Raw genomic sequence first — 12462 nt, 5'->3', positions numbered from 1 at the left:
TGCTGAACCTCAGCTTTCCCAAGGGCTTTGAGGACCACAGACCCGGCGGCTTCACTGTATTACCCAGTGTGATAAGCTCTCCCATTTTCTCTCTCTCTTTGTGTATGTCTAGACAAAGAAAAAGAGGAGAGCCACCCCCTCCAGTAAGACGTCCTGGCAGGACCAGTGATGGCCATTGTCCCCTCCACGCCCCACATGCTCTTTCCAACTCCTCCATTGACCTGGGGTCCCCAAACTTGGGCGGTCACCCCCGGGGCCTGCTGCAGAACCGTGGCCTCAACAATGACAGTCCCGAGAGGAGGCGCCGGCCAGGCCATGGGAGCCTGACCAATATCAGCCGACACGACTCCCTCAAGAAGATCGACAGTCCTCCTATTAGAAGGTCCACGTCATCAGGGCAATACACAGGCTTCAATGACCATAAGCCATTGGACCCAGAGACCATCGCTCAGGTAGGGTGCATTTAATGGAGTGGTGCATGCTGTGTACCCGGGATGTGATGGAGGAGGTATGCAGGATGTACTTTTTGTAGCCCTGTTGTACAGAAGCAACTAAAGAAAACAAAAGAAGTGAACTCTTTCTTTAAAGCCTGACTAAGGGTCTCTGTAGAAGAACCATTTGTTACTGGAAAGACCCAAGTGATCAGGTTCATACTGATTTAAAGAGAAACATGGCAGAAATGTAGGACCCAGCGCATTTAAACACATCATTGTCAAGTACTCAGAAAAGTCTGAAAAAGAATAAAACTGAAGAAGGCCAACCCTACCAGATCCTGAATGTATGCCAAAGATCATAAAATAGACAAATCAATAGAAAGGAGAGCCCAGAAACAGATAAATGTAGTGTATGATAAACATGACCCTTCCAACTTATGGGAGAAATAATGGTTAGCTGTTTGAAGAGCAGCAAGTTTGAATCCTATATCATTCTTTACTTCTCAACAGTTAGTACCGAGAACTTTGTAGGGTTTTTCCTAATGATTAGAAATGACAAAGTGAGGGTAAAACAAAATTAATGGATTTTCCATCATTCTGCCATTTTTCCTCTAGTGTTTTTTGACCAAGCACAGGCCATCAGAAAATATGGTTATAACTAATGACAAAAGAGGTGAATAGATTCAGGGCTTGCCATTTGAATCTAAAGCATCTTCCAGCTATCTGAAGCTTAAAGATGAACTAAATTAATCAAAAAGTGAATGAGAAAAAACGTGAAAGAAACATGGGGAAGTATTAAAAAAGGATTATTTTTAATAAAGAGTACCCATGGAGACATACACTGCTGTGACTCTCCCCAAGCTATTTTCACTTTCCTAACTAAAGAAAATTTTGGATGTAATTAGATTGTGAGGGGTTCAATGTGTTGTTTTAAAATTAAACCAATTTTAAATGTACAACTGTTTCTCAGTAAAAATCAAAAAGACTTGACCTTTTGGTTTTTCTCTGTTTGAAGTACTATACAGGGCCCTTTGAGACCTGTACAGAACCAGTGATATGTGATTACAGCTGAACTTAACGATTTGAGAAATCCATAACATCACTGCTTATAATAAGCAGGTGAGACAGGATGTAGGTTAGAGAGACAGGGAGTTAGATGCTTGGGGATGGGAAGGCATAACAAGGTCTGTTTAACTCTTTTGCTTCTAGAACCAGGAAACCCTTTCATTGTAAATCATCGAAACAAAACAGATAGACCAGGCTCTGCACAATCTCTCTGGGGCACATAGTTGTGTAAAAAAAAAAAAAAAAATCCATATGTTTAGCCTCAAATAGAAATCACATATGAAACTAATCACTTGGAAGGTGATGTCATCCTCACAAAATGGTCTCCAGCTGTGTCCTTTATTTCTCTTTCCATCTCATCTTCAGATTTTCCCATGAGGACAAGTAAGCCCGCCATCATGGTGTTCATACCGAAAACATGCAGATTCTCTTATTAGACAAATTGGTGGAGTCCCTGGTGGGGCTTATTTAAAAACAACAATATCTGGGGAAGCGGAAAAAAATAGTTAAGGAAAGGGAGGGAGGCAAACCATAAGAGACTCTTAAATACCGAGATCAGACTGAGGATTGATGGGGGTGGGGGAGAGGGGGAAATGGGTTATGGGCATGGAGGAGGGCACTGGCTGGGATGAGCACTGGGTGTTATCTAGAAACCGACTTGACAATAAACTATAAAAGAAAAGAAAAGAAGATAAAAACAACAATATCCATATGTGGTCACCGTATCTTGGTTTATTCATGTAGCAAACCTTTATTGAGCACTTACTGTGTGCCAGGTCCTATCCTAGGCTTTACAGAAGCAATGTTAAATCGATAGCCAGCTGCTTTCTGAAGGTGCTAAAAAGCCTGAGAGGGAGATGGGTGTGGAAATCAATTACCATTATGCATCACCGAAAGTGTTAGGCTCCAAGTGAGAGAAAGAAGCCTTGGGAGGGGCAGCTTGGTGGCTCAGTCAGTTGAGCTTCCAACTTCAGATCAGGAGGTCATGATCTCTCAGTTTGTGAGTTCGAGCCTTGCTTCAGGCTTTGTGCTGACAGCTCAGAGCCTGGAGTTTGCTTCAGATTCTGTGTCTCCCTCTCTGCCCCTCCCCCAATCGCTTCACGTGTGCGTTCTAAAGGAGCCCTGGGAGAAGAGAGAGACATGTCAGACCAGGGTGGTGGTTCTTCACCCCACCATCTGGCTCACACAGCACTGTATGAAAAAACACATAATGCGAAATTGTCCATTTTTAACTGTAGAGTACAGTAAACTATATTCACATTTTATGAAATAGATCTCCAGAACTTTTTTTCTTGGAAAACTAGAAACCTATACCCACTGAGGAACAGATTTCCCTCCCCCTCCACTCAGCCCCTGCCCACCACTGTTCTACTTCCTGCTGCTATGAGTGTGGGACCACCTCATATAAACGAATCGTACCTCATCTGTCCAGTTGTGACTGGCCTCTTATTTCATTAACATAATGTCCTCAAGGTTTATCCATATTGTAGCATGTGGCAAGATTTCCTTCCTCTTTAAGGCTGAATAATATTCCCTTGATGTATATACCATGTTTTGCTTATGTATTCATCCATCCATGGAACACTCTCTACTTTTCTGAAACATATATTTTATAATTCCTCCTTTATCATCTGAAATAAATTGATAATGGTATACCTAATTTGAAAAAACCTACGACACTGAATATAAGATAAAGAAAAAATACAAGGAAATAAATATTAAAACAATAAAGTGTTTTTCAGTTCATGCTTGACTACACTACAAGACAATGTAGTAAAATGCTTTCATCTACATATATAATCACCATAAATACAATTAAAAATGCATTTTAATGGGTTAGCATCTGACTCTTGATTTTGGCTCAGATCATGATCTCACAGTTCATGGAATCGAGCCTCTGTGCTGACAATGTGGAGCCTCTTGGGATTCTCTTTGTCCCTAGCTTGTACTCTCTTTCTTTCTTTCTCAAAATAAATAAATAAACATTTTTAAAAATGCATATTGATATAAGACACAGGGCCTATGCTCAGATTATCATAAACGGGATTTTCACCTACATAAATGTCTAGACATTCAGAAGTTGAACAAGGGATGCCTGGGTGGCTCAGTTGGTTGAGCGTCCTACTCTTGATTTCAGCTCAGGTCAGGATCCCAGGGTTGTGGGATTGAGCCCCACAATGGGCGCCACACTGAGTATGGAGCCTGCTTAAGATTCTCTCTTCCTCTGCCCCTGTCCCCTGCTCATGGTCTCTCTCTCTCTCTCAAAAAAAAAAAAAAAAAAAAGGGCAAACAAGATGCAGGACAATTCATTGCATAGAAACTATCCGGGACACTGCAAGATATCTAGTATGAATGACCCCTGCCCACCAAATGCCAGTAATGCCAGCCCATTATTGTGACATTTAAACACACACCACATCACAAAAATGCCTGCTGCAGGGCAAGACCTCTTCCAGTGAGACCACTGGACAGGAGCATCAGGGGAAGACTTCAGCTAAATTTTGAAGAACTGCTAAGAGTTAGCCAAGTACATAGTAAGTGCCCAAAATTATTTGTTAAATAAATGAAAGAAGCCCGCTTTTCAGTCTTACTCCCATTTCGTTCTTGAGAAACCGTAGCAGTATCTAAATTGAAGCTGTCTTTTAGCTGGACTAGGATTCTGTATCATAAGTCAGCATGTAAGGTGGACATCCCCGAAGGCTACCTCGCACCTTAGAGTGGCAGGTGGCTGAGAGACGGCTGGAGGCACCGCTGCGCCTTGGTCTCCTGAATGCGCAGAGTCTGACCCAGCATGTGAGAGGCCAGCAGCAGGCACACACATTCTTCAGACTGTGAAGTTAAAATGCTGTTGCTTCTGCTGGCCTGTCGGCTTCGAGATGACGCGTACGGGCCTCTGTACATGAGTACGCACTTATCGGTCTGTTCTGCCTTTCTGGCGATTTGTCAACAGGACATCGAAGAGACGATGAACACGGCGTTGAACGAACTCCGAGAACTGGAGAGGCAGAGCACAGCGAAGCACGCCCCCGACGTGGTGCTGGATACCCTGGAACAAGTCAAGAACGCGCCCACCCCTGCCTCCTCCACAGAATCTCTCAGCCCTTTGCACAGCGTTGCCTTCAGGAGCTCGGAGCCCCAGATTCGACGGAGCACGAGCTCCTCCAGCGACACAATGAGTACTTTCAAGCCTACGGTGGCGCCCAGGATGGGCGTGCAGCTGAAGCCCCCAGCCCTGCGGCCAAAGCCGGCGGTTCTTCCAAAAACAAACCCTACCGTGGGTCCGGCCCCACCTTCCCAAGGTCCGGCAGACAAGTCTTGCACAATGTAAACTCCAAATGAGCAAGGTCGTGCCGGCGGTGATGGAAAAAAGAAAAAAAAAAAAAATGGGTCAGTGACAAAAGTCAGTGATCCATAACTTTCCTTAGTTTTGTGCTTATAACTGGAGATCTTTGGCTTTTCTATGTTCTTGAATGTAATGTCGGAGACTAGCTAAATTAACACGGGCATTTGTATTTTGTAATTTTTTTCCTTTTTTCTTAGTAACTGGACATCTCTTATGTCATTTTAAAGACAACAGAAACACTTAGATTTACTTGAAAATCCAATGCTGCACCATTTGTCACGAAGGTCACACTTCTCTGCTCTCCGTGTCACTCGGCACTTCAGGTTTAGTGCAGCCTGGGTGAGTCAGAAGTGTCTGGATCAGAAGACACGAGAATCTGAGTCCCGGGCCATGGAGTACAGCTAGTGTCGGTCTGTGGCGCCTGGGGGGACGGCGGAAAAGTGACAGCGCTGCTGGGTGGCTGATGGCGAGCACCTCTGCTCCCATGCAGTGGGAAGAGGCCCCGCTCGTGCTAAGACTCGGCGTTGTCCCGGTGCGGCCTTCCCAGGGGGGCTCCGGCCCGCCGCCTGAATGAGTTGTGTGTTTGCCTCTTATGGACGAGTCGTTTCCCTGGGTCCCGTTGAAAAGCTCAGAGGAAGGGGTCAGACCCTCTGCAGTTACTTCTTGAACTGAACCTAGAAAAGGAGAGAGCTGATCATCCAGAGCTGTCGATGTGACTCCTTCCACAAGCCTGGTCAGGCCCCGAAGACGTCTAGGTCCATCCCCTGCATTCACAAAGGACCAGAACAGTCTAGTTGTAAACACTTCCCGCTTACACTCCTCCACACATTCCTTCTGAGGTCTGTTATGAACAGTCTAGAAAATGCTTCTAGCGCCCATAAGCCCCTGTGTCCTCCTGTGGAAATGGAGCACGCGGGTAGCACACAGGTCCTTGGTTCACTCAGCCTTCTCTCCTGACTAAATGACCTCGGTTCCTTTAAACCCGATACAGAGGCCGGATGATCCTAAGGTGACTCCCCAGCTCTCCTCTCCCATTTGCCTCTTTGAGCCAACCGAGACCTGGCTGTGGTCCTGGAGGAAGAGCCGTGCTGGCCTAGAGGGGCACCTGGTTCCAGGGTTTCCTTCCAGTTTTGCACCCTGAAATCATGACTTTCTTCTTTTCTTTTTTTTTCTTCCTTTTCTCTTCTTTTCTCTTCTTTTCAGGTGGTTTCAACATAAGCCAGATAGTCAGGTGAGCTCCGTGAGGTACCCTCTTTCTCTGACATCCTGGCACAGAAAGCATTTTCCCTGTTTTTCCCTGTTTCAAAAAGGTTGATTTGAATTCATTGTTTTTACTGAGGTACACATCACCACTCCCGCCAGCAATAGCTTATATCATCTGTAAACCTACAGCGTGTTACCTGCTCTGACCTTGAACTTACTGATAGACTTTTTTTTTTTTTTTTTAAGAAAAATGGATGGCCCAGAACTAACCCCTCTTGACCACCATTGATTTCCTTCTAGCTTTAATTTCAAACTGGCAGCCATCTGCCTGCCCTTCTAAGAGTTGGATGGTATGGACTTGAATCCATTAGCCCACTGGTAAAGGCCTCATGCAGGAAAGCATGAGGCTCTGTGCTAAAAGCATCCACATCAGTCCTGGGCTCTCTCCCTCAGTTTGCCAGTCTAATCATTGTAATGCAGACAGAGAATAAAGTAATGACATAGGGTTACCTTTCAAATTCATATTTCTCGTTGCCAGCCAGTGCCTAAATTTCACAAATGGGTTGAATAGAGAATTTTTTTCCCCAAGTGTCCAGGTATGGTAAGCTTTTAAACCTTTGTGAAGTTTCTGAAGCATCTGTTTTGCCCGTTGTGGAAATGATGCCCAGCTCAGCACCTTGTCCAAGCCCCTGCCATTTCCCTTGAGCTTTAGTGGTCCTTCATCAACGTTAGACACCATGCAGATTCAGCCAGGACTGAGCTCCGAGTAGCACAGACCCTTCTAAACAACCTTCCCAAGTTCCTAGGAAATTGAAACCTTGCTGAGTAATCTCCCAGTTCTTTCCAGGGTCCACTTGGGTTTCTAATTCTCTGTTGCTAGATGGGGAGACAGAAGCTGAGAATAATAGTGAACAGAAGTAATGGAAGAGGAAGAGACTTTAAACCGTTTAGAAATCGAAATAAAAGGAATTGTTAAAAACTGTTTTTTTCATCTCTGGTGCAGGAGTAAGATGTAAACAGAGGGTATCAAATGGGCAGAGGCATGTTGGATTAATTGGGGAAGGGGGTGTCTTCTACAAGTTTTAACTTAGATCTTACTCCTACAAGTTAATGTCTCCGGATTTCTCCCTGGCCCCCTCCCAGGTGTCCCCTCTTCATCTTCCCCTGATGAAATGAGGGTTGCCTTTCCAACCACCACATTAGGATTCTGCTCCCTTCGGTGGCTGGGCCCTCAGAGGCTGTGCCTTCTACGGGAAATATCTAGTGCTCCCCCAGCACTGCCTTACCCATCTCTCTGTGTACCCCTGTGGCACCTTGAGGCCTTCTTTCTTTTTTCTTTTTTTTCCTCTCTTTTTTATTTGTTCCAATTCCCAAGGAAGGACATGACCTCACAGTGAGTAAGGACTCACCTATTCTTACTTTGAGCAAAAGTCTTCAAGATTCCAGGGAGAAGGCAGGGTGGCCACTTGGCAAAGGATCCAAAATGACACCCCTGAAACTCACTAGAAGCCTCCTCTGCACAGGGCCTCGCCTGGTGCGTGGCCTTCTCTGCAGCCACACGTCTAGTGGGAAGGAGGAAGCATGCAAGGGATGGGGGGAAAGAGGGAGTCCTCGAGATGCTGTGCCCCACTGTCAAGAATCCTATTATTCTTCATGCACAGTTTGGCCAGGGGGTCATTTTGATGATGGTCAGATGATGGTTCTACAAAGATGACGGGACTCCACTCACACAACCTGTATTCACAGCGGATGTAACTGTTCACGTCCCATCCACACAACCCACTAAGTAGGCTTACAAGTTGACCTTTTGGTTTGGGTCAGGGATATTGGGAGAGGATTGTTAGTAGAGAGAGAAAGGTACTTGGTACACATTTTCTGATGCATGTTCTGTAAATTATTTGAACCAGTCCAGGGGCCCTTTGCAGAGCTCTGTATTCATGTTCAGGGTCAACGCTATTGTTCAACAGTTTTGCACATTTTCACACAACGTAATCTGACTCTGGTGCCCCTTGAGCCATCCATAGAATAATTACTGCAGGCTCCCACTTAATCTACTGCAGGAATCCTGAACAGCTCTCAGCGGATAGAGAGCAGGTCACATTGTATCAATCAAGTTTTCTTTGTACTCTTGCCATTCCCAAAATGGGCTTATAATTTAAGGAAGAGATAAGAGTGGGAAAGATCGTGGTCTCTTCAGCATTTGGGAATGATGTGGGGTCTACAAGATGAAGAAACTTTAATGTGACAATTACAGCCTCTCAAATTTCAAGAGCCCATACTGTATGTTAACCAACTGGAATTTAAATTAAAACTTTAAAAATGTATAGAGACCATAGGTCTGTGGAGGATTTAGAAGACTTCAGATTTGAGATCACATTCGTTCTCTTCCTGATCACGGTAGTAAGACACCATAAGTGAAGGAAAAGCACTTGGGCACCTGAGTTGCCCCCCACTGAGGCTCTAGCCCTGAGAAGCTTAGGGGCAAAGGCTCCACCGTGTGTACAGTACAGCTCTCTACTCCAGACGGTCCCCTGAGCTGAAAACCAAGCCCCCAGCCGGGCTGGGGTGGCAGGCTTGGTGCGGGGTGGCTTTGACACCCCTTTATTCAGAGCAGTAAGACAAACTGGAAATCAAGCTTTCACTTTCCCTAGTATACTTTCTTTAAAAAAAATAGTCTAGGTGGTATAATCGAGATGGGTACCTGTATCTTTAAATTACATAGGGACTTTTGTATGTTTAAATAATTGTACTGAGTTCCATAATGCTTATCTTAGAAACTGTTTAGTAAAAGAAAATATTAAACCGTGCATTCGCGAATGCCCCCTTTAGAGCATTCATCCAAGTTCAGTGTGTAGTGTGATGGTTATTATAGATGTATAAAAGTATTGTAAGTGGCTGTGTAACAGGAGAGACTGCTAACTTTTACCTACGGACTGAAGGGTAACTCCTGCCCCCGTAATTAAATCAGTATTGTCCTTTCCTCTCGGTTTGATCAGTTGCAGTACTGGTAGCTTCCTGCTTGTGACTGTTACCTAATCGTGTCAATGTACATCTGTAGTATGTACATGTGAAAGTGCCTTTCTATTTTAGAGGAGTTTTAGCCTTGCTCTTTACCGTCGCCCCGCCCCCCTCCATTCCTGCTCCCTGCCCCAATTCCTGCCGCCCACTTGAGCGGAAGCTTCCTCCCTGCTTCTCTGGGTCCTGTCCTGTGCCTCCGTGCTCAGTATCGTCTGTCTCGCCTTTTGTCTGTCATCAGATTGTCTCGTTTTTTGCTGGTAGCCGTGACTGTGCCTTTCCTGCCCGCAGTGTCCCCACGTCCTCCCTCCCTCTGTCTCTGGAGCAGCCACCACCCACATGTCACCTATGATCTGTCCTGGCTTCTTTATAGTCCCTCGGCTCTGAGGCGGAAGTTTGTGGGGGATGCTTTTACAGTTCTGGAAGAAAAGAAATGTTTTGTTAATCTGTTGTGACAATGCACTTTTATGTATAGTACTGTACATTTTGGCATGTACCATTCCAGGCTTCAATATACAGTCAGGTCTGTTCTTTACGGTGTATCTTTATAATAAATAAGATAGTTCTGGCTGCCTTTGTCTTCTCCGTGATTCTCCATGATGTCTTCATTCCTTTCCTTTCTTTTTCTAATCACTGTCAACCCCCTGGAGAGCTGAGTTGTATCTGATGGTTGGAAACTATCCCTTTTTTTAAAAAAATGTTTTTATCTCACTTGCGTTTTTACTTGTGAACGTAAAAATGAGACTTTGTGCAGAGGGCTTTGATCATGAAGCCGGAGTTTTTCAGAGACCCCTGTGCAGTAAGGAAAAGGGGTGGGGGGAGGGCAGGCAAGCCTTCTAAACACTTGCCCCACTGAAACCTTTCCCAAAGAGCATTCTTTGGCAAAGTAAACCTTATCAAGGAGATCTTCAATTTCATTTGAATATCCTGAAATGCAGTCCTTAGGTCTAGACTGTGTAGAGTGCCCCACGTGTTGGGATTTTCCTTCAAACATTTAAAAAAAGAAAAACTAACCCTTGAGGTCTATCAGTACTTAATAAAGAGCTTTGTAAAACCATCAGCAATGTGCTGGGTTGAATATTGATAAGAGATGGGGAATTTTTTTAATGGCACATAAGGGGGGAAAAACATTTTATTGGAGTGTAAAATACAGAAACATGCACAAGTTGTTAGTGTAAGAGTTTGTACAGAATAACACTCTCCTGTATCCACCACCTACCTAGGAGATGTGGCCAAGCTTGTGCCGCACCAGGGTCCTAACACCCTGGTTTTCTTTGGCCTGTAGTTTTAACTTTTTATAAGTGACCTCATAGTATGTACACTTTGTGCCTGGCTCCTTCCATTGAAATTTATGTTTGTGAGAGTTGTCCATGCTGTTACATATAACTAGTTTCTTCTATTTTGACTGGTGTATTGAATTCTATTGTATGAATATGCTTGGTATTTATTGTATATTTCCTGATTAAACTTTGGGTATTGGATGCAGAAATCATTAAACATGGACAGGACAAATGAGGGGTGCCTGGATGGCTCAGTTAAGCATCCAACATCTGCTCATGTTATGATCTTGTGGTTCATGAGTTCAAGCCCCATGTCATGCTCTATGCTGACAGCTCAGAGCCTGGAGCCCGCTTCAAATTCTGTGTCTCCCCCTCTCTGCCCATACCCTGCAGTAGTCTCGTGGCATATTTGAAATGGTACAATGATGTGATATTAACTAGAAAATGAGATTTGGGGTTTTAGGCCTTTGATGGACTACATCTATTAAAAAAAAAAAAGGCAACATGGTCAGGATTTGTAATAGAAGGTGTGGCCTGTGAGCCAGAGGTGATTATTGCTTTAGTATCTGAATATCAGCAGATGCATTTGAAGAGGGAAAGAAATTTTAAGAAAGACAAAATTGCTACCTTGTCCTAATTCAGACTCAGTTGCTGGACTTCATCAAATCAGCAACCCATGCCTCAGTTTCCCAAAGAGAAATAATCGAAAGTGACATTTAACACATTATCTTCTAATCTTAAACTATGCCTATTTTTAGCACAGTTGAATTCATATTCTATATATACTTGTGTATTCTTGTTGGGTTTTTCTCCCTCCCATCAGTTTGCATTAGAAGTGTCAGTGAATGTGATTTTTCTTAATGGCTATGAAATATTCTACCATAGGAACATACCATAAGGTATGTAGTCATTTTCTTATCATTGAGCGAGCCTATCTGCAGGTTTCATCTTTTCTGTTGCATATTACGTTGCAGTGAGCAGCTCTGTACACAGTCACTGTCTGCATTGTGCACCATTAATTTAGCATTGACTCCAAAAGATGAAAGCATTAATTCAGAGGGTGTAAGCATTCCCTTAGACTCCTGACAAACGCTGTCAAAAAGACTGCACACGTTCACACTACTGCCAGCAATGTGAAAGAATACGCAAGTTTCAAATAGTGTCCTGTGTCCCATGCCAATGTCACAGGTAAATGATAGGTTCGATATGAATTCTCAGTGTGTTTGTTATGTGCACATGCACACTTCCGGGGTGGAAACCTCCCTGTTTTACTCTCTTCTCTGTGCTAAGTGTCAGATGTATCACTGCTGTTCCAGCTGCACATCAGCCAAATGAGACTTCCCTCGGGCACCCTGAAGTTCAACAGACCTAGAAACTAACCCCACTCTCTTACATCCCCAAGTAGATTCTGCACCTCTGATTTCCAGGCTGTTTGACGGACTTTGCCTCTGTATTAACCTTATGCTGTGTCGACTCCCTTCTGCCTCAACTATTGCAGTAGCCTCCTGCATAGTTTTGGGGGTCCATTATCTCCCCTTTGCAACAATTATCTATACTCTTGCTAAGCGGCGTTCTGCAAAAGAAAACAAAAAAAAACTAACAACCATTGGACAAGCAAACACGTACCATGTACCAGGCATTGTTTTAAACATGTTAATAATAGGGGATGCCTGGGTGGCTCAGTCGGTTAAGCATCTGACTCGGTTGCAGCTCAGGTCTTGATTTCAGGATTTTGAGTTTAAGCTCCACACTGGGTGTGAAAGCTACTTAAACAAAATACATTTAGGGGCCCCTGGGTGGCTCTGTCGGTTAAGCGACCGACTTCGGCTCAGGTTATGATTTCGCGGTTCATGGATTCCAGCCGCGTTGGGCTCTGTGCTGACAGCTCTGAGCCTGGAGCCTGCTTCGGATTTTGTGTCCCCTCCCCCGCCCTTCCCCTGTTTTCACTCTCTCTCTTTCTTAAAAAGAAATACACAATAAACAATTTTTTATTTTATTATTAAAATTTATTAAAAAGTAACCATGTTAATAACAGCTAACATGTATTGAGTGTCAGACACCTTTCTACAAATATTAAATATCAATTCAGCCCTCACAAGAAAGCCAAGAGAAAGAGTTACAA

At 44.1% G+C, this 12462-nt stretch overlaps 1 protein-coding gene across 3 annotated transcripts in view; it reads left to right on the top strand.

Annotated features, from left to right (window-relative positions):
- SRGAP1 (SLIT-ROBO Rho GTPase activating protein 1) overlaps positions 1 to 9630 on the top strand; it is a 279336-nt gene extending 269706 nt beyond the window's left edge. For all 3 annotated transcript variants that reach the window (XM_029954129.1, XM_029954128.1, XM_029954130.1), the window contains 2 exons: positions 113 to 452; positions 4450 to 9630. In XM_029954129.1, coding sequence (XP_029809989.1) covers positions 113 to 452; positions 4450 to 4827 — 718 coding nt within the window. In that variant the 3' untranslated portion in view covers positions 4828 to 9630. The remainder of the gene's footprint in view (positions 1 to 112; positions 453 to 4449) is intronic.
- Positions 9631 to 12462: the final 2832 nt, after the last annotated feature.

This window comes from Suricata suricatta, chromosome 10, assembly GCF_006229205.1.
Source record: "Suricata suricatta isolate VVHF042 chromosome 10, meerkat_22Aug2017_6uvM2_HiC, whole genome shotgun sequence".
Taxonomy (NCBI): domain Eukaryota; kingdom Metazoa; phylum Chordata; class Mammalia; order Carnivora; family Herpestidae; genus Suricata; species Suricata suricatta.
Note: the sequence above shows the minus strand (reverse complement) of the source record. Positions and strands in the feature narration are given on the sequence as shown.